The sequence below is a fragment of the Notolabrus celidotus genome, chromosome 10 (assembly GCF_009762535.1).
Source record: "Notolabrus celidotus isolate fNotCel1 chromosome 10, fNotCel1.pri, whole genome shotgun sequence".
NCBI lineage: Eukaryota > Metazoa > Chordata > Actinopteri > Labriformes > Labridae > Notolabrus > Notolabrus celidotus.
In genome coordinates, this window is record NC_048281.1 from 26,706,888 (window position 1) to 26,727,169 (window position 20,282).

A 20,282-nucleotide genomic window follows, 5' to 3' on the forward strand; every position below is an offset into this window, starting at 1 on the left:
TCAACCGTCTGTTTATCGTTTCCATGCTCAATGTCAGGACATTTCCACTTAAACTGCTGTGGCTTCACAGTCAGTGTGGCTAGACTCTGCCTGTGTGGTTATGATGATGGAGCATGATGTTCATTAACTCATTGAAACCTTGTCTCTCTTTGTGTGTGCAGATCATTGGCATTGGCCTTTGTGGGGTATTTGAGCTGATAAAAGAGACCCGGTTCTCTCACCCCTCACTGTGCCTGCGTAGCCTGCAAGCCTTGTTGGACATGCTGCAGGGACAACAGCCTGAGGGCTTTCAGACTGAACCTCCTGATGTGCTAGGTGAGGGTGCAAACACAGTCATATAATAAAAGACTTCACAATGTGCATGTGTATAAACGAATGCAATCAAACAGTAAATAGAGATGATGTAAGCCAAATAATTTGATTATGATTTTAATATCTAATATGGAAAATTATTGTTCAGAGACATATGCAAACATCCAGGTTAAAAAGAGTTGACTTTTTTTATGAAATCAGAACAGAAGGAGCTGCAATTATATTTATTATAGTCCCTGTATCATCCAATATCATAGCACTAGTTTCTGCTTAATCTGAGCAAAGGCATTAACAGATACACATATAACTAAAGAAATACAGCCTTTCAATACAAACTATTCATTTATGTAATTTTTCTTGAGTATATCAAATTTTCTTACACCTGTAAAATCTACCATCCAATAAGAATTTATTGTTTTAAATATATATACTTGATGTTTTAGGATTTGTTTGTTGCATGCTGTCTCTTGTGATAATTTTGAAGCTCTCGTAATCATTATTTTGTGTTTTAAATTTGTTTCTGTAACACAACAGTCCTAACTTGCTATTCTCACCCCCCTCTGACCCATCATCCGCTCGTGTGCTCCCTCAGAGTCTCTATTCCAGTTGTTGTTGGAGACCACGGTTCGGAGCACAGGGCCCAATGATCCGACAGGACAGGCCATCACCGCTCTGTCCTGCGCTTGCCTCTTCAGTCTGGTGGTGGCCTGGGGAGACACAGGCAAAATCCTGCAGGCTGTATCTGCCATCTTGACCAACAATGGCAGCCATGCCTGCCAGACGATACAGGTAATTAAACACGTATAAACTATTACACAGCATTTGGAATTTTAACTGTCTCTTCTTTTTAGTTTGGATTTCTGGCATTCAAGGAACCGGTTACTTACTCCTAATCGTTCTTGGCAGTTGGGTTAGTTTGTTATGCGTGGCTTTCCTGGCACGATTAACTATGGATAATTAGATGTGAGCACATGTTTGTGTCTTTGAAGATGAATTCCAGGAGAACAGGATGATAGTATTCATCAAAACACAAAGCAGAATTGTATTATTTTACACGCATACTTGCATTATTTATGATGTTTTCACACAAATTGCCAAGAAATTTGGTCCCTTATTAAGTATATTTATCATTCAGGTTTTTCTTTTTCGATGAGAAAAAAGTGGTAAACAAAACAGATTCTGAAAGATAAACTGACCTTTGGATGCTCCGTGCTTTTCCCCTCAGCAGAGAGACTCTGAGCAGCGTCTGGACTGCACAAATTGAATTTTGGAAAATGTCGAGCCTCTCTGATTCTCCTGTTTGATTATGTTACCCGCTTGCATTCTCACTCTAATTAGCTGGCCTTCTCGTTGCTTCTATCTCTAGCTTGTCCTCTCCCTCTGTTTCTTCATGTTCTTTTGTATTGTCTCTGCTTTGTGACCATAAAAAATGTTCATATTTACCTGCAAACAGAAAAAAAATCCTGTAAAAGAGGACTGCAGGAGGACATTTCAGCCTCACATTAATCCCCCTCGGGGAGAGAGGACTGTATGTTTTTCTTTTTCCTGGTTCCTCATGTTGTAGGCATTGACTGAACTGTGAGTCATCACAATAGCAGGCAGGCAGGCTACCGGGAAGTGTGGGCTTAAGAGGCGTACGAGTCTGCGTGTCTGTTTGTATGTCTGTGAAAAGTGAGATCATCCGTGTGTGATGAACCACGCTACGGAAATTATGTGAAAAATCGTGCTGGGACTTAACAACTTTTTCAAGGGGAAACCCTGATGTGTGAAAATGCGTTCAGGCAGAATATGGAGAGGGGAAATATGGAGTTACAGTGACTGCAGGGTCAGTTCCTAATAAAGGAATCTGACTCAAAAAGCAGGAGTAAAGCTCACAGCTCGTCTCCCAACTGCTACAATGTCTGCTTCACAAAATATGTTGCATAAGAGATTCGCAGTCACCCAGCATCCTTGTCTTCTCCTTAAATCTCACCAGGTGCCAACCATACTGAACGCCCTCCAGAGGAGTGTACAGGCCGTCCTGGTGGGAAAGATTCAGATCCAGGATTGGTTTGGGAACGGGATTAAACGCGCAGCCCTGATGAACAAGTGGATCCTGAAAGAGGTGTCTTTAGACGAGGACGAGCGCTGTCTCCTGCAGACCGACGGATCCTTCCTGTACCTGCTGTGCAAAGATGGACTTTACAAAGTTGGCTCTGGATACAGCGGCACTGTCAGGGTGTGTAGTAATCAAAGTTTGATGAGGTCAATGCGAAGTGAGGAGCACAGAGATCTAAGTTTGATGATTTAGAATTCATCATGTAAACACTACATGATGTGCTCACTCATGGGTTGTGAAAATTCTTGTTGACAACAATTTAAAATGCTAAGCTGCAACCTACTGTGTGGAGCTTTTAGACTGGTAACAAGCCTTTATTTAATACGGTTTCCTTTATATTACCAAAAAAAAACAGACCAAACCATTCACTTGAAGATTGGCCATCAATGTTTATCACAGTTTTAATCTGACTTAGGTGTCTGTGGCACCCATATAAAAGTGATTATATAGTTTTTTAGTATTGAGTTGTATTTATTCAGTCATCACACATAGTACAACAATTTTCACAGTCCAGACACTGTATGAATAGTAATTAAATATTAAGTGATGACTGAAAAGGCATTGGCAGAAGCAAAAATGCTAATTTAAGCCCACATTTTCTTTTATTTTGTATTCTTTATTGAGGAAGAGCAATCACTTTACAGTCAGCATTTATTCTACAGCAGAATGTAACATGTATAGTAAGCAAAACATACTTGTTAGTTCTACAGCAATTTAGCTCTTCAATTATCATTTTTTTTAGGGAACTTAAGACACAACAGAACATGGGAAGATTTAAGCCTACATTATTGAGCTAATAAATCTACCAGCTTCCTAAGTGTAAAAAAAAACACAAACCAAAACAAACACGGGTAAATCATGAGCACTTTTAGACTTCAAAAACTGCTTTGCAAACCCTTTTGTTTAAAAACCAAAAGTGAATCACAAGTTTTTAAATGTATACTGGCATCATTCTACAATTTAACAAGAGAAACATATCTCCTTTCAATACCTTAATTAGCCTTTTGTACAGTAAATTTACAAACACCTCTCAAATCATATTCACTCTCCTAAATTCAAAGAACTTTTGTACCGTGTATCGAAGTGATTTTGATTTTGCTTTAAACATTATTTGCATTATGTTTACATTAGGGATGTCAACAATTAATCGAGTATCGATTATATGATCGCTAAAAACGTACTCGATATCACGTGGAACAAACATCATGTGGTCTCATATTTCGTTCAGCTATCAGGGAGGTGTTTTAAGGGTAAAGCATGTTTTGATGTGAATCATCTGACTGAAGGTGTTGCGCACAGTGGAGACGCTGAGCTGGGGACTGCAGGTCTCCAGGAGGGCTTTTTTTTCTCCGCCACCGGCCTGATTATGACCCGGTTGCGCTCCTGGCTGACAGCTGACCGCGTTCACATGCTTATTTTTCTAAATAAGAACGAATAGACAGAAAACTGGACTGGATGATCCTGTTCAGTTCTCTTGTTGCAGTCAATCCACTTGTTGGATCCTGAGCCTTTACTTTATATGACTGTATGTCCGTGGAGATTATGAGCCTGCTCCACACGTTGATATTCAACGTACATTGCATACATTGTGTCGTGAAGGAAAATTTTATTCAGGGGAAAAAATGCATTTTGCATTGATTTTAGACATGGAAAACGTTTTTTATTTTTATTTTGATGATTAATCGTTAATTGATTTTTAACATTTCCAAAGATCGATCACAGAAAATACTTAAAATTAACATCCCTTGTTTACATACCCAATGGAGAATATGGCTTAACCCTGAATGGATACACAAAATCAGGTTCAATCATAAAGACTTCATTTACAGTGTTTATTAGTCAGAGAAATGAGCTTACAGAAGTGGTGTCATGTCAACCTCTGTGTATTTAAGCCAAAATTAATAAAGAGTGTTTGTGCATGTTATCTCATGTGCTGTCATTGTGTCACAGGGCCATGTGTACAACTCCACGTCTCGTACCAGGAACAGAAAGGAGAAGAGATCATGGCTGGGCTTTGCTCAGGTGAGTTGTGCAGCCTTGATTAGATGCTTCTTTTAAGCATTTCATTAAGTGATTTAAGGAGCTGTTGAGTTAATTCTGACAAGATGAATTACAGAATATTGATCAGCTTGTTTCTATGCACTATAATCTTAATCATTCAGCAACATTTCTAAGTGTAGGGCGTATCGATTGTAGATCATCATCAGTGTTTGTGGTCTGTCTTCAGGGGTATTTGTTGTATCGGGACACGAGCAACCACACAATGTCGGCCGTCAAGATCAACCCCGAGACTCTGGAGCACGAGGGGACTGTCACCATGCCAGGTAAAGAAACAAACACTTCTTCTCTTCACATTAAAGAGCTAAGTTATCTAAATCAACGCTTACAAAACATTTATCATACTCACTGTCACTTTGCTTCTCTGTGTAGGTCAACATGCAGACGGACAGAACATCATCTTCACCGATGGAGAGTACATCAACCAGATCGCAGCCTGCAAAGATGTGAGTTTAATGTTTGTGCTCAAGCTCATCATCATCGTGATCACAACACATACCATCTGCCTTTGGCTCCTCGAATGAAGACAGGTTTGAAACTGAAAATGTGAATTGGATCACTGGCGGTGAGGGAGGTTCATATTACTCAGAGTCAGGTTTGGAAAGTCTGCAATGTCTGAGTTACATCGCAGTTTTAGAATAATGGGGTCGATTTCTGTATGAGGAGCCTTAAATCTGCAGCAGAGTTCAAATGAGCTCACTGGGAGGAGAGTTTTGTTTGGGGGGGGTTAAAAGTTCAGGATAATACCTGGTTTTTGGTGTCAACTTGACTGAGATTCACTTTGAGCTTTACAGATAGTTAAAATGGAACACTGCAGACATCTAAATGAACAGAGAGGCGCTTCCAGCACAGTGACACACACTGCACATAGGTGTATGTGGCTGTTCACTAATCAGAAGATAAACGCTTTGATCCCTGGCTCCTCCAGTTGCCCGTTGAAGTATGTAATCAGGCCTTTTTCAGCTCCTCTTTTGTCACTTTTTAATATTTTGCTGTAGTGTTAGCTCTTTTCAATGTGCTTTGTTTCCCTAATGAAACCCAAATCTCTCCTAATTTCAAATGAGGGTACTTGTCCCTCTTGAAATGCTCTGTGAATCATCTGTCACCGCTGTGAGAGGGCCCCAGCCTCACTTTGACAGGCCCTCAGCTGATCACCAGCTGTGTCACAGAGGGGGAGTATTGCTGTGTCTGAGTCGATGTGTGTGTGTGTGTCAGAGTGTTTGTGTATGTATGGGCGTGGCGGTGCGGGCAGCGGCACCAGATGTGGGTATTCTCCAGAGTGCTTAATCTCTCAAGCAGTTATCTGCATAAGCACTCAGTGATGTGAGTAGGGGGGGGAGGGAGGGGGATGTGAAATCCATATATCTGCTGTTGCAGCTAGCCTCCTTTTCAGATAGCAGTTTCAAGACTAATCAAGGGGGCGGGATATAGGAAGGGGCGGGGGGATCTCAGCTGCATGCATTTCATTAAGCAGGCAGAAAATGCAAAAACCACAAAGAACACTTCATGGTTGAGGAACAAAAACACGCGAGGCACAATGAGGGGGATCAGATGGAAGAAGAGGACGAGGGTGGTAAACAAGAGTAGGATAGAACGAAGAAGAAGAAGGCAACATGAAGGGGAAGAGCGGAGGTCAGAAATAGAAGCTCTTTTTTTGAGTGCCTCATGTGCTCCTCCCTGCAGGAATCAAAGCACAATAGATGAGACTCATCATGACCACACAGTAGAAACACCATGCTACCTTTTTTCCCTTCTTACCCCTGCTGTCTCCTAATTATTTCCTTATTTTGGTCCACTCTCCTCTCTGTTCCTTTTCTGTATATTACCTCTTTTAGCCACATCCCTTGAAGTCTGACTAACCCACATTTCTGGTGTGTGTGTCATCTGTTACGTGCTAAGCTGTGGGTTATTGTGTTTGAGTTGTGCTGGGATGTCACACCCTTGATGTTGTTAGGCCATGTTAGTGTTAAAAGCACATCCATCTTTCTGAATGAGTTTAAAGTTGATGCTGATGTTACATAAATGAATGTACAGACTATAAAAAGACACGGCCACACGCACTCCCCATATGTTGACACCAACACGCTGCAGTTGACTCATCTATAATGTATAATCCTGGGTTGATCCAAACTTCATCAAGCACGTTAGTTTTAAATGTGTGGGAGGTAAATGAGGGCCAGTTTTTACGTCTTTCCCAGTGAACCAAAACTCACTCATGCAGTTAGATGTTTTAATAGTTTTAAAAGTGTGTTCTCAACATGAATTATAATGATTTAAGAATTTTTGAGACAGTTTTCCATCTTACATACTTGAGCCAATTGTTAATTTTTGCCAACATGTGAGAGATTTCAATTTTCTCTTCAGCTCGGTTCATTTTAATCATCACTTTCAGTCAGGGAGAATGAGGGATATGTTGTTAGTAGATCACAGGCCCTCTTGTGTCCTCCTAATGTTGTTAATGTACCACCACTGTGAAAATGTTGACTCATGGAATTAAACAGAGTTTCCTCTTGTTTACCCTGACTCCTGCAGGATGGGTTTGTGGTGCGGATCTACACGATGAGCTCAGACCCGGCCCTGCAGCAGGAACTGCAGCTGAAGCTGGCAAGGAAATGTCTGCACGCCTGCGGCATCTCTCTCTTTGACCTAGAGAAGGATCTACACATCATCAGTAAGTGAATCAAAAGACTTGGGTTTGTACAAGCATTTGGTTTGTGCTATTCAAATGCAGGTGTACACAAAGCATTTCATTATGTATATGACGACAATCTGTGAGTCAGAAACATAAAAGAATAAAAAAGCATACATCCTGATCTTGTCTCATTACGTGTATGGCTCTAAATAGTATTTTGTTCTCCCAGGCACAGGCTTTGATGAAGAGGCAGCGTTACTTGGAGCAGGCAGAGAGTTTGCTCTGATGAAAACTGCCTCTGGAAAGGTAAGAGTGTAGTTCTTCATTGGTGATGTGATGTGCCTGAAATGTTGAGGGAATCAGAAAGCTGGAGAAACTCTTGTTGCGTTTTTACAACATTTAAACATTGCCCACCTCATAATTTAGATATTGTTTTATTCTTTATTTAAAAATGTTTCTTAACAGCTTTGAAATGAAAATACAACCCAGATTCCAGAAAAGTTGTGTAAAATGTTGATGAAAACCCTATACTTCATTGAAATTAGTATAAAGACAACATACAAATATAAAAAAAATAGATTTTTACATTATTTATATAAAAGTACATGCTCATTTTAAGTTTGATGCAACCAAAATGTTTCAAAAAGAGACAACAAAAGACTGAAAAATTGTGTAATGCTAAAAAAAAAACCCATAGAGAAACATCTTCCAACTTATTAAGTTGATTTGTAGGAGGTTAACATGGCTGGGTTTAAAAAGGACATTCCAGAGAGTCTGAGTCTGAGTCAGAAGTAAAGATGGGAAGAGGTTTTCCACTCTGTGAGAGCCTGCATGAGCAAATAGTTAAGCAATTTTAGAATAATGTTCCCTAGCATAAAATTATAAAGAAATTGGGGATTTCATCATCTACAGTACAATACCATCAAAAGATTCAAAGAAACTGTCCAAAGGGGGCAAGGCCAAAAACCAATACTGGATGTTCATGATCTCTGTGCCCTTAGGCCTCACAGCATTAAAAAATAGACATGACTCTGTAGTGGAAATCACTGCATGAGCTCAAAATCACTTCCAAATACCATTGCGTGGGAGCAGTTTGTTGTCCTGTACCATGCAAAAAGGAAACCTTATATAGTGTGTTGTTAAAAGAAGAGATGATTCAACACAACGGTAGACATGCCGCTAACATATCAACATTTAGGCAAGGCAAGGCAGCTTTATTTGTATAGCGCATTTCATACACAAGGGCAACTCAATGTGCTTTACATTAAAACATTAAAAGCATTGGAAACATTCAGACAAGTATAAAATAGCACAATTAAAATGACAAATCTAATACAACATAGAAAAGAAAAGGATAATTAGAAATATATTAAAAGTAAATTTGAAATTTGCATTTAAAGTGAGTTAAAATAAGCTAAGATAGAACGGCAATTGCAAATAAAAAAAGTCTTAATCTGTGATTTAAAAGATGTTTAACACAGTTTAAGAATTAAAATGAGACTGTGGGGGAGTCAGTTAAAGAAAGACATGTTGTTTGAACTTGGATTGTAGGAGGTCTTAAAATATTTCACACAAAACAATGTCACCATAGTATAGTTTTGAGCCTGGGGTGTTATGGGGATCATTAGAGTAGATTCGTCTACATTCACTCAGGAAACCTCTTGACATTTTCAAATTGATGTTGATGAATAGACGAGCGTATAAAGTGACATGCCTGCTTGAGTAACTGGGTATGATTAAAGAATTTCAGCCTGCTAGGCAGTGGCTCTGGCCTTCAGTCTAATATCAAACTTCACCAGGCCCCTCTGGAAGTGACACTTGATGTAGACACACAAAAACAAATTAAAGATTGATTGATTATCATGAAGGGAAAAGACAGAGCTGTTAGGTTTGTTTGTGAAGAGGTTCTTTATATTGACTCCTTGATCCAGGGGTACACGACACCCTCCTTAAGGAGGCATTTCTCTCTGGATGGAGATATTTCACATTTTTATGATGGCTGTTTAGCAAGAAGAGAATGCTAACTATGTAGTTTGTTGGGGTGTGTAGAGGGTGTGGTTGTGTGGTTGTGTGCCTCTGTACTCTAGGTGTGGTGCAGTGTGCGTCTTTTGTAGATAGCAGTCCTGTTGCACTTTTCTGTGCCTGCGTTGGGGCCTAATCTCACAGCTCTCATTATCTACAGATTACCTTAACACTGACAGGCTGTTTGGGTAAAAATAGGAGCAGCTGACCTTTAGCTTTGCACCAACTTTGCTGTTTACTTAGGATGGACCACATGCCACATGTTTGACATTAGAATAAAGAGTCAGGGGTCTTTTATTGTTTACAAATTATTGTCCTTCTGATTGCAATGTGTTTATGTTTGTATAATTTTAATTTGAATGTCGGATGATTTAAGTTAAAGAATCTGTCACCTCCAGCAGAGGCCTTTGTACAAACACAAGTTCCCTTGTTAAATATTCTCTTTTTTTCCATTAAAGCTGAGGTTGGTAGTCAAATTTAGATACACTTTTTGTTTTACTGGTTAAAATGATCTTTATGTCCTGATGCAAATCAATACATAATGTGTTCTTTTTAAGAGCAAAAAAGATGCTATCTACAGCTGCAGTAAACCTGGGAAAACACCAACCAGTCCCTGCCTTTGGGAGCCAAATTATGAAACCAATCAAATCCCATCCTGCCGTTCTTCCCGCCTCCTGCACGTACAATTCATGTTTGTTTGTGTTTTTAACTCTCACTATGATAATGTTCAAGTCCGAGGGGATGGGGGGAGGGGTTAGACGGAGTCCTGAGGAAATGCTACATTCAAATTCACGCTAGTTTTCCGTGACTACCAACCCTAGCTTTAATGTACTCCCTTTGAAATATTTTCTATGCCAAGTTCCCTTTAACAAGTGCAAAACATGTGTGGTAGAAAAGAAGAAGGCATTTACAAAGAAGTACAATACAGCTCTGTGCCCTTGATGGGAAAGGTTTAAAAATCACCAATCTGGTAACCCACCAGCTGTCGTCTGATGAAAAGAATCTATGAATAGAGATTATGGAATCACTGCCATAGGGTCTTGAGCAAAATCATTTCTTATGTGTGTTTTTCTTTCACCATCCCCCTTGACAGATCTACTACACAGGAAAATACCAGAGCCTGGGCATAAAGCAGGGTGGCCCATCAGCAGGGAAGTGGGTGGAATTGCCGGTCACAAAGTCTCCCAAGATTGCTCAGTTCTCAGTTGGCCATGATGGTTCTCATGCACTCCTAGTAGCTGAGGATGGGAGTGTGTTCTTTACCGGCTCTGCCAGCAAGGGAGAGGATGGAGAGTCAAGTAAGCCGTTTTCAAAACAATCTGTCAAAAGCTAAATAGAACGAATCATTCAATTCAACAAACATTTCATTGAAGCCATGTTCATTGAAGTTCTGAAAAAATTTACGTTTGTTTTTACATTTGCAGCTAAAAGTCGCAGGCAGCCCAAGCCGTACAAACCCAAGAAGATGATCAAATTAGAGACCAAGACAGCGGTGTACACGGCGTGTAACAATGGCAGCAGCAGCATTGTCACCAAGGATGGCGAGCTGTACATGTTTGGCAAAGATGCCATTTACAGTGACAGCACCTGTGAGTTGAAAACTTCAAAGCTTCTTTTGAAAATGTTCCATATGTTTCATGTTTTTGTCTACATTGCTTAAATACCAACTGATTAAAGACTTAAACATATATTTATCTATAAATACTCTGCTGTTTGAAGTCATGTTTTTTCACTTTTATCTTGTGCTTTTTTCTCTACAGGCCAGGTGACAGACCTCAAAGGTCACTTTGTAACTCAGGTTGCTATGGGTAAGGCCCATACGTGTGTTCTGACCAAGAGCGGTGAAGTGTGGACATTTGGGGTGAATAACAAAGGCCAATGTGGCAGAGACACCGGCGCCATGAGCCAAGCAGGGAAAGGTGAGCAGAAACATAGATGCACACCTTTTTCTTTTTTTTCTTGTGTCTCAGTACAACACGAAACCTGATGTCTTACCTGTCTCTTACCTTTTATTGAAGCGTTCGGTGTCGAGAGCATGGCCACAGCCATGGATGAAGACCTGGAGGACGAGCTGGAGGAGAAAGAAGAGAAGAGCATGATGTGTCAGCCAGGCATGCACAAATGGAAGTTGGACCAGTGCATGGTGTGCACAGTGTGTGGAGACTGCACAGGCTATGGTGCCAGCTGTGTCAGCAGTGGGCGGCCAGACAGAGTACCAGGAGGGTAAGAGGACACAAGAGAGGGGAGGGGGGGAACCAGGTGGTAACAACACCTTAAAACCTCCTGTGTTTATGACAGTGCCCCTCCAAAAACAATCACGTCTTTTATTTGGGACCAAACTTAGAGGAGAATACTTTGATGGAAGTTTCATGTTATAGAATGATATTTTAATTGTAATTTTACGGCATGGTATTCTATTTTAAACAAGTACTGTGAAGGACAGATCAACTTTATTGAACATTTTGTGACTTATTTGTTTTCATGTGTCCATAAATGCTGTTGTGATTATTGAAATACATATATAGATGAAATTTTAATATTTTCTGTATCCAACAATTCAAGAAGAATTCATGATTTTTATTTAATGAAGTAAAAGGTATGATCTGATTCAATCTCATGTAATTTCTTGATGTCAGTTATTACCCTTTATAAAGTTATTGCCAACAGTCCTCACATTAAAAAACTTATGTTCTTATATTTTATATTTTATCTATCAATCATCAATCAGAAACGCTGCTAAGGCTAATTTATATCTTTGAATTTTCCAGATTCAAATATTTTAGTGATTAGTAGTGTCATGACAAGAGCCAAAAACCTTGACTTAATGCAATTTATTTATTTATTTCTCATTTACAAGGAACATGCATGTTAATTAACATTTTGATTAAATATGCCAGTTAGCCAAAAGGCTAGTTTCTATCTGCAGTCCCTTACCAGATGTTAAAACAGGCTCCCTAAGACGAACAACATTAAACAGAAGGAGGGAGAATGCACCCTGAGTGTTGATTTTGTTTACATTTCTGACACATCTGTTTGTAACTATGATAACATTTCTCTCCACTTCTTGTGTATTTGGCAAACAGTATCTGTGGCTGTGGGTCTGGAGAGTCTGGCTGTTCAGCATGTGGCTGTTGCAAGGCCTGTGCCAGGGAGCTGGATGGTCAGGAAGCCCGGCAGAGAGGCATCTTCGACGCTGTGAAGGAGATGATTCCACTGGACCTGCTGCTAGGTACGCTGACTCTTACCATTATTACCCCCGTTTTTCTCTGTCATTCATACACACCTCACATACACACCTGTATCATCATTCACACTGTTTGCATTTCATTGAAAGTACAAGTCAGTTAACTCATATGCATGTTGATATCTTATGCACATCATACACATGATGTGATATTTCAGCAGTTGGCAGTCTGTGTTTTGAAAAAAGATGTATGCAAGCTATGAATCTTTCTTCTGCTTGTGCCACACAGTTCACACTGTCTGTTGCATTCGCTTGGATGTTGCGCATTCGTCGCCGCTCGTCCTTTGTTTTTATTCTTGTATTGTGCACAGTCATTGCTTCTCCATCACATCGCTCCATCACTCATTGATGTGTGTCTTGTTTTGTTCTGCTCTGCTTTTGTCCTTCCTTTCCTCCTCATCCTGCAACCTGCATCCTTTCTGGGCTGCCTGTACCTGGGACCTTTTGTGTTTTCAGCTGTGCCTGTCCCTCCCCCTCCAGGAGTGAACATCGAGGAGCACATTCAGATCCGTCAGGAGGAGAAACGACAAAGGATCAACCGCCGACACAGACTGGAGGAGGGCAGAGGTATGGGTCAGAGATGAGCAGGACGGAGCTGTGTTTAGTGAAGCGCTGTGTTTTCTTTTATTTTCTTTTTCTTTTTTCAGCTTTATAAGTTAAAAAACTCTTTGATAGAAAATCAAAACTAGCTGGGGTGGGGGTTTAATGATTAGAGTGAAACTACAGACAGTCTGTCAGTCCCTGTGTGAGCTTGGGTGTTGTGCCTTGGTGACTTCCCCCTTGCTTTGTCTTTTATAATTTTCAGTGTGTGAGTGTATTGTTGTGGTGTAGCATTATCATGTGTTCTTTCCCATTTGTGAGCATTGTGCATGCATGTGAAAGTTTCTTTCTCCCCCAGGCCCCCTTGTTTTTCCTGGTCCCATTTTTATGAACCAGCGTGAGCAGGCCCTAGCCAGAATAAGACCCCTTCAGGCACTAAGGCATAAGCGGGACAAGCACAAAGGTACTATGGTTTTCACTAACTCAACGGGTGCAGAGACACCCCCTTTGCCTCATCTCCCAACCTGGCTGTCCCGCCCACCTCCTCTCTCACTCTCTGACGGCAGGATTCTTATGTTTTCACCTCGTCTCATGGTAACAAACTATGTAGGCTGCTGGCAGGAAGCGATCACTGTGACTCACAGGAGAGAAATGACTGTGACGCCTTTTGACCGGGTCAAATACCCATCTTAACAGCCTGGTTCCCTTCTGAGTCTCATTAATATAATGCTTTGTTAATTGCGTTAACATAGAAAAGGACTTGGGCACAACATAGATTTTTTACCTTGTGCTGATTCATTTCTGGTTACCATTTCTAATCCTCAGATATGAAGCCTACTTCACACACTGCTGTTCTGTAGACCCAAATAGAAATCAATTGTCCTTGTCTAACTGGATTTACCATCACTCCCTTAGCAGCTGATTTGTCACTTTGTTGGTTCAACTGCTGCATAACAAACAGACGAACAGCACAAGGGGGAGCAAGCTCAGATGAAAGACAAGCTAATACATATGACAGAAGAAAGGAAAGAGGATTATGTGTTTAAAATACATGTTAACATGTGACTCATGTCATGGAGTATTTCTGAGAATAACACCGCAGACATATTGTTATCTGTGCACTCTGCATGACATTAATCTTACATTTGTTATATAAGCGAGTAAACACGTTCACCGCATTCTAAATCTTCATATACACCCAGCAGACGACTGATACGTCTATGGCTTCAGTACATTTATGATTCAGCTGCAACAACAGAACACAAGCAAACCTCTTTCTGTTTCGTCCTCTGAATTCAAACCTCTAGAGATTTTTCCTCCAAACAAACAAATTGTGGTTGTGACAAAAACATCTTTGATTTGTTTCCGAAGTAACCACATCCACTGAGAACATACAATGACACCTTCTGAATGCTCGCTTTACTGTTGACTTTATGCATCACAAATAATGTTACATTACAGATGGAACAACACCAGTCAGCATTTCCTTAGAGGGTCGTGTCAGACACTTGTTTATTATTTGTGGCCTCAGAAGGCACAGTTGGTATTCCTTGTATGTGAAATATGTTGGTAGGATAATGATAACTGATATCACATACATAATAATACTTTGCGGGCATTGACTCTCGTGGAAGTGACATTTGATCTACTATTTCCACCTGCCCTGTTATTATGTTAAAGTAAATATCAGCCACTTTAACTGAACCTCGTCCAGCCTTGTTAGTCAAACCTTGTGATTCTCCTCCATCCTTGTCTGTTTATTACAAAAAAAATAAGAACGTTTTCTTTAAGACTTTTAAGAGTCTACATGTGTAAAACCATTTTTTAAAATATTTTTTTATTTACATTTTACATTTTACACATACACACCATAACAAACAAACAAATTAAACAAAAACAGACAAATAAATAAACAATAAAATAAAAGGGAACAAACTAAAGAAAACAACTTATACAGACATTAATTCACTCATCAAACCGACAAGCTCATCCTCAGTAATTTCATATTTTTTCCTCTTTAAAAAAGAGGAAAAAAATGTTAGCTGATAAAGAATTAAAATTACATAAATCTTTCACAACTCAAATTTCGCACCACTCTAAAGCTGTGCAAATACTTCTGCATTGAACCGACAGTGTAGCCTATGTTGTTAGCCTACAGAGGCCTGCGCACATATCCGACGTGCACCACCTCCAAAATGTGACTATGCCTCAAATTGACACGGACTGCAAGCCCTGTCATTGGTCCACTCGGGGGCATTGTATTTTCTGCATTTATAGCACTTCTGGGATCGCTGCACATCTGCCGTGTATTTCATATCCTCTGATGTCTCCTCTCTATTTTGCCCTGTAAACATTGCTGTATGATAAACAGCAACATGTATCCACTGCAAATTAACATAATACATTTGGAATTACGGTGTTACCAGTACAATCCAGTTACTCTATTTCTAATTCCTCATCACCTCGATCCCCATCCGTCCAAAGACAACTTAAAGTGAAAAATCAATACATTAGTAGTTATACAGTACAGTAAAAGGAAAATCCAAATAAAACACATTTGTTTAATTAACTAAGTGCATCTAATACTTAACCCCAAAATGAAATACTATGTTTATTTCAAAGGCAATCTGTTGTAGCTTCCTAACTGTCTTCCTAACTTTTGACGCACACCGGGCAGCAACAGGAAGCTTCTTCCATCAGCACATATCCTCGTGTGAGATGTTGAACTTGTGTTAAAACGCCTGACAGTAAGGGTAAAAATATAAGTCAGGCTGTTCTCCTTACTGGAACACTGTGCTCATAAATTATTTTACAGTCACTATGTATCTATTTTTAGGGACACCCACAAGTGAAATACTCACACTAAGGAGCCCTGACTGGATGACCCACATCTTGCCTTGCTGCTCCTGTTTTTATTTACAATAGGTGGTCCACGTTGTAGGACAAAAACGTGTCATTTTGGGTGCTTAGTTTAGCTTAGTGCTCTTGTTAATATAAAGCATCCATTCACTATCTAAACAACTTTGCAATAAAAACTCAAATGAAAGGAGAGGATGGCTTGTTGTTTTATGTGGAAACAACTACGCAGTGGTGTATTGTTTCTCTGAGTAGCATTGTTTCCCTCTTCATGCACTTTTAGAAATTGAGGGTTTTATTCTTTTCCTTTGATGATGCATCCCTGTCTGTTGAAACTCTGAAAACTATGTTATTAGGATTACCTGAGCTGCACGTCCCTCTTCTCGGTTTTGCACTCATGAAGAGGACTGGAGGCTCTAAGTCCCCTCCCTGTTGTATCTGTTTGTGACTTCTAAAAAGTCTCCCCCTGATACCTTTTTTTTTCTTTCTGACATTGGAAGTTTTGTCCACAAGCTAAAACTTCAACCCCACCTTTATGATTTGGGCCATGAACCAGTCGATTAAGTATAAATTAACTCTGAAATTAAAGTCTAAAGCAGCCATGTGGCTGGTCTCAGTTATAGAGGTTAATGATGACGCCCTGATTCCTGGTCCAAAAAGACATTGACAGTCATTCTATTAACTATAATGCATGGGTCTGTCCATTTCTTCCTCTCACAAACCACAACTGTGACCTCTTGCACAGGGCTCAGGGTAAACCAGATCTCCTCCTCCTCATCAAAATTCTAATTGTTGGCTCAAGAAAGCAAGCTTCCCATCTGTACTTGGACTGGTTGCCAAAAGCCTTCTGTTGTAGAGGTGTTGCCCACTTGGTTCTGTTTCGGCATGCTTTCCCCTCTTTTTCTTTCGAGCCCTCTTTTCTCTCCAGCTCCGTTTTCCAGGACTGAGTAAAAAAACCTCCACCTCTGCGGTCTGACATTGCCGCTAAACCTCACTCTCTCCCTCTGTTCTCAACTGAAACATGCTGACTTGAGTTTCTGACTTGTAGATGGCAGCAGCGAGCGAGGAGAGAAGGATGCCAGCAAAATTACCACCTACCCTCCAGGGGCAGTGAGGTTTGACTGTGAGATGCGAGCTGTGCAGGTCAGCTGCGGCTTTCACCACTCAGGTGAGTTAATCTCCAGTATGGACACTTTCTGGTCCTTTAAAGCATTTATTTGCATCATATTATTTACCTCTAACAAGCTTGGCCAATGTAAAGAAAGAGGGAATCAGAGTGATGATGTTGTTTCACAGTGGTGCTGATGGAGAATGGAGATGTCTACACGTTTGGTTATGGTCAACATGGACAGCTGGGACATGGAGATGTCAACTCAAGGTACTGCTTCTGCCTTTTATTTTAATATACATTGAAAAAGTTAACAGAGATGTTTAAGGTGCAAGCATGAAAGACTGCATCAAAAAATGACTTCACCTGAAATGCTACAGACCAGCTATGGTAAATGTTGTTAGACAAAGGTGTAACAAGCTAACACTTGCTCTGTAAAACCATTTGTTTAGTTAAGGATTAAGAAATCTAAGCACAAATTCTCACTTTGTCATGCAATTAGATTAAAATCAAAAGACAAACAGCCTAACCTGTATGTATATTTCTGTTAGGGGTTCTCCTACTCTGGTGCAGGCCCTCCCAGGCCCCAGTATCCAGGTGACAGCAGGCAGCAACCACACAGCTGTTCTCCTCATGGATGGGCAGGTCTTCACATTTGGCAGCTTCTCGGTAAGGACAGGACCGCGTATAAAATCCAAACCTCAGCATTTGAATAGCAATTCTGGCTGCACTTTGAACGACTATTGAATCTGTGTCTGTTTGTTTTTTAGAAAGGGCAGCTGGGCCGGCCCATCCTCGACATGCCCTACTGGAATGCCAAGCCATCTCCCATGCCCAACATCGGTGCCAAATACGGACGGAAGGCCACCTGGATCGGAGCCAGTGGGGACCAGACGTTCCTGCGGATCGATGAGGCTCTTATCAACTCCCATGTCCTCGCTACTTCAGAGATCTTTGCCAGCAAACACATTATTGGCCTGGTGCCCTCCTCTGTGTCTGAGCCGCCTCCATTTAAATGCCTGCTTATCAACAAAATGGATGGAAGCTGCAGGACCTTCAACGACTCTGAGCAGGAGGACCTGCAGGGATTTGGCTTGTGTCTGGACCCTGTGTATGATGTCATATGGAGGTCAGTCAGAGGACTGTGCAAACAAATTTAATGCAGATATTTCGCTTCATATTGTACTGATTCAATTTCAAACCCCTTCCATGTCCTCAACTCTGTCTCTCTTTGTGCTTTTTAGGTTCCTTCCAGCCTCCAGGGAGATGTTGTGCTACAACGCAGTGATCGCTGATGCCAGGATGCCCTCTGCTACAGATCTCCAGGCTCGCTGTAGCATCCTCAGTCCGGAGCTTGCGTTGCCCTCAGGATCCCACGCCACCACTACTCGATCTCACGGAGCCCTACACATCCTCGGTAATGAGTCAAAGTGTCTTTGGTCACATGAATAATTTATCTGTCCTGCAAATGTTTCAACACGAGTAATGATGGCCGGTGCAGCATTTGTGTGAGACCAGTTGTGTCCAAACCCCTCTATTTGTATATTAGTGGTAGGTTATGATTGGGAATCCTTTTTGAAGGATTTTTATTTTCAGTATATTAAAAAAAAAACTTGATTTGTTCATTAATTTATTTATTTTATGCAATTCATTTGATGAGACAGCTCATTGGGCAATAAGACAGTAATCATCATTGACCTCTCATTTTGCTTTCTGTAACATCACTGTGAAGTTATCTGATAATAATTATCATAAATATATTTTTTGAGAAACATAAATAGTGACGTGCTTTCATTCTCCAATCATTTTCCGTTCAAGTCTTACAGAAAATTGATCTCAGAAATCTCTTCAAACATACGGTTATGCTTATATGTTCTATACTGAGGGAATTTATACTGGGTTGTTCTTTAAGGATGCCTGGATACACTGGCAGCCATGCAAGAGCTGAAGATGGGCGTAGCCAGTGCAGAGGAAGAAACCCAGGCAGTGATGAAGGTCTACTCCAAAGAGGACTACAGTGTGGTGAACCGCTTTGAGAGTAAGTGGCCTCTTTCTACAGGCCATGTGGTTAATGATGTATGATGCAGTGCACTGGGAGACCCTCGTGGCATTTATAGTATTTGGTTTGGTGTTGTGAGTACTTCAAGCTCTGCTACCTTTCAACTTAGAACAATTTGGCACATATAAGTGTAAAATCAACTATTGTTTAAAAGCTACTTCATGTGTGTTTCTGTTAGGTCACGGTGGCGGTTGGGGCTACTCGGCTCACTCTGTGGAGGCTATCCGCTTCTGTGCTGATGCAGACATCCTGCTGGGTGGGCTGGGTCTGTTCGGGGGACGAGGGGAGTACACTGCAAAGATCAAGGTAAGCCATATGTGACATGAATATTAAATGTTGCTGTCAGGGTTTATTTTGTGTTGGCTGTCATCAGTCTCTAATCCATAATCTCTGAGGCTTGTTATGACTAGGCTGTCATCTCAGATACAAAATGAAGAAATAAGCAATATATGACACCTAATGAAACTACAGTATGTTGTCCACTGAAAGAGTTTCCATTTGTTAATCTTAAGAAATGTCCCAAAAAAAAAAAGGGTCAAAGATGGCTGCAACGTAAAGTTGTGTGACAATAATATGTTAAAATTAGCTTGGATGAAGAAAATACAACTCTAGATGAAATACTTTTTTAAAAAACGTTATATATTTGGGCATTTTTGAAAATGGTTGAGGCTGGGAGTTGAACCCATGACCGCTGCGATGAGGATTATAGCCTCAGTACATGGGGTGCATGGTTAAACCACAAGGCCAATGGCACCCTACAGGATGAAATACTTGTAGTTCTTTTAAATAAATGTGATGCCTTTTAAAATGTTTGCAATTTCTTATTTTAATGTTCATGATTTCCCCTGGCAGCTTTATTTTGCTGACTTTAATTTTAAAAAAGTGCACCATGAATGCAGGCTTTTATTATATTACGTAATGTACTGTATGTGTTTTCCAACATGTCTCCTCTGTCTTGTTTCCGTGCAGCTTTTCGAGCTTGGACCTGACGGGGGAGACCACGAAACAGACGGTGACCTGCTGGCTGAGACCGATGTTCTAGCGTATGATTGTGCTGCCAGGTAAAGCTTATAGATTCCCTCCATTTCCCACGTTTTTTTTTTCATTGTTATTGCTCAAAGAAAAAAAGATGGAACAATACAATCTCCTTATTTGATACCAAGTAATGCTGGTCTCTATATATTGTTTTCTCCAGGGAAAAATATGCCATGATGTTTGATGAGCCGGTGCTGCTTCAGCTGGGTTGGTGGTATGTGGCGTGGGCTCGAGTGTCTGGTCCCAGCAGTGACTGTGGCTCTCATGGACAGGCAACCATAACTACTGATGACGGGTAAAACTGATTTAACACTGCAC

At 40.6% G+C, this 20,282-nt stretch overlaps 1 protein-coding gene across 14 annotated transcripts in view; it reads left to right on the plus strand.

The window, feature by feature from the left end:
• mycbp2 (MYC binding protein 2) overlaps positions 1–20,282 on the plus strand; it is a 79,570-nt gene that overhangs the window by 21,805 nt on the left and 37,483 nt on the right. For 12 of the 14 annotated variants that reach the window (XM_034694516.1, XM_034694517.1, XM_034694518.1 and 9 more), the window contains exons 4-27: positions 162–315; positions 905–1,101; positions 2,288–2,530; positions 4,361–4,432; positions 4,638–4,734; positions 4,841–4,914; positions 7,001–7,139; positions 7,330–7,406; positions 10,216–10,420; positions 10,547–10,711; positions 10,883–11,041; positions 11,141–11,345; positions 12,206–12,351; positions 12,823–12,933; positions 13,265–13,369; positions 16,811–16,930; positions 17,059–17,140; positions 17,422–17,539; positions 17,641–17,999; positions 18,115–18,287; positions 18,783–18,908; positions 19,108–19,235; positions 19,899–19,990; positions 20,125–20,259. In XM_034694516.1, the coding sequence (XP_034550407.1) occupies positions 162–315; positions 905–1,101; positions 2,288–2,530; positions 4,361–4,432; positions 4,638–4,734; positions 4,841–4,914; positions 7,001–7,139; positions 7,330–7,406; positions 10,216–10,420; positions 10,547–10,711; positions 10,883–11,041; positions 11,141–11,345; positions 12,206–12,351; positions 12,823–12,933; positions 13,265–13,369; positions 16,811–16,930; positions 17,059–17,140; positions 17,422–17,539; positions 17,641–17,999; positions 18,115–18,287; positions 18,783–18,908; positions 19,108–19,235; positions 19,899–19,990; positions 20,125–20,259 (3,482 nt within the window). The remainder of the gene's footprint in view (positions 1–161; positions 316–904; positions 1,102–2,287; positions 2,531–4,360; positions 4,433–4,637; positions 4,735–4,840; positions 4,915–7,000; positions 7,140–7,329; positions 7,407–10,215; positions 10,421–10,546; positions 10,712–10,882; positions 11,042–11,140; positions 11,346–12,205; positions 12,352–12,822; positions 12,934–13,264; positions 13,370–16,810; positions 16,931–17,058; positions 17,141–17,421; positions 17,540–17,640; positions 18,000–18,114; positions 18,288–18,782; positions 18,909–19,107; positions 19,236–19,898; positions 19,991–20,124; positions 20,260–20,282) is intronic. The other 2 variants (XM_034694521.1, XM_034694530.1) reach the window with 1 other exon arrangement.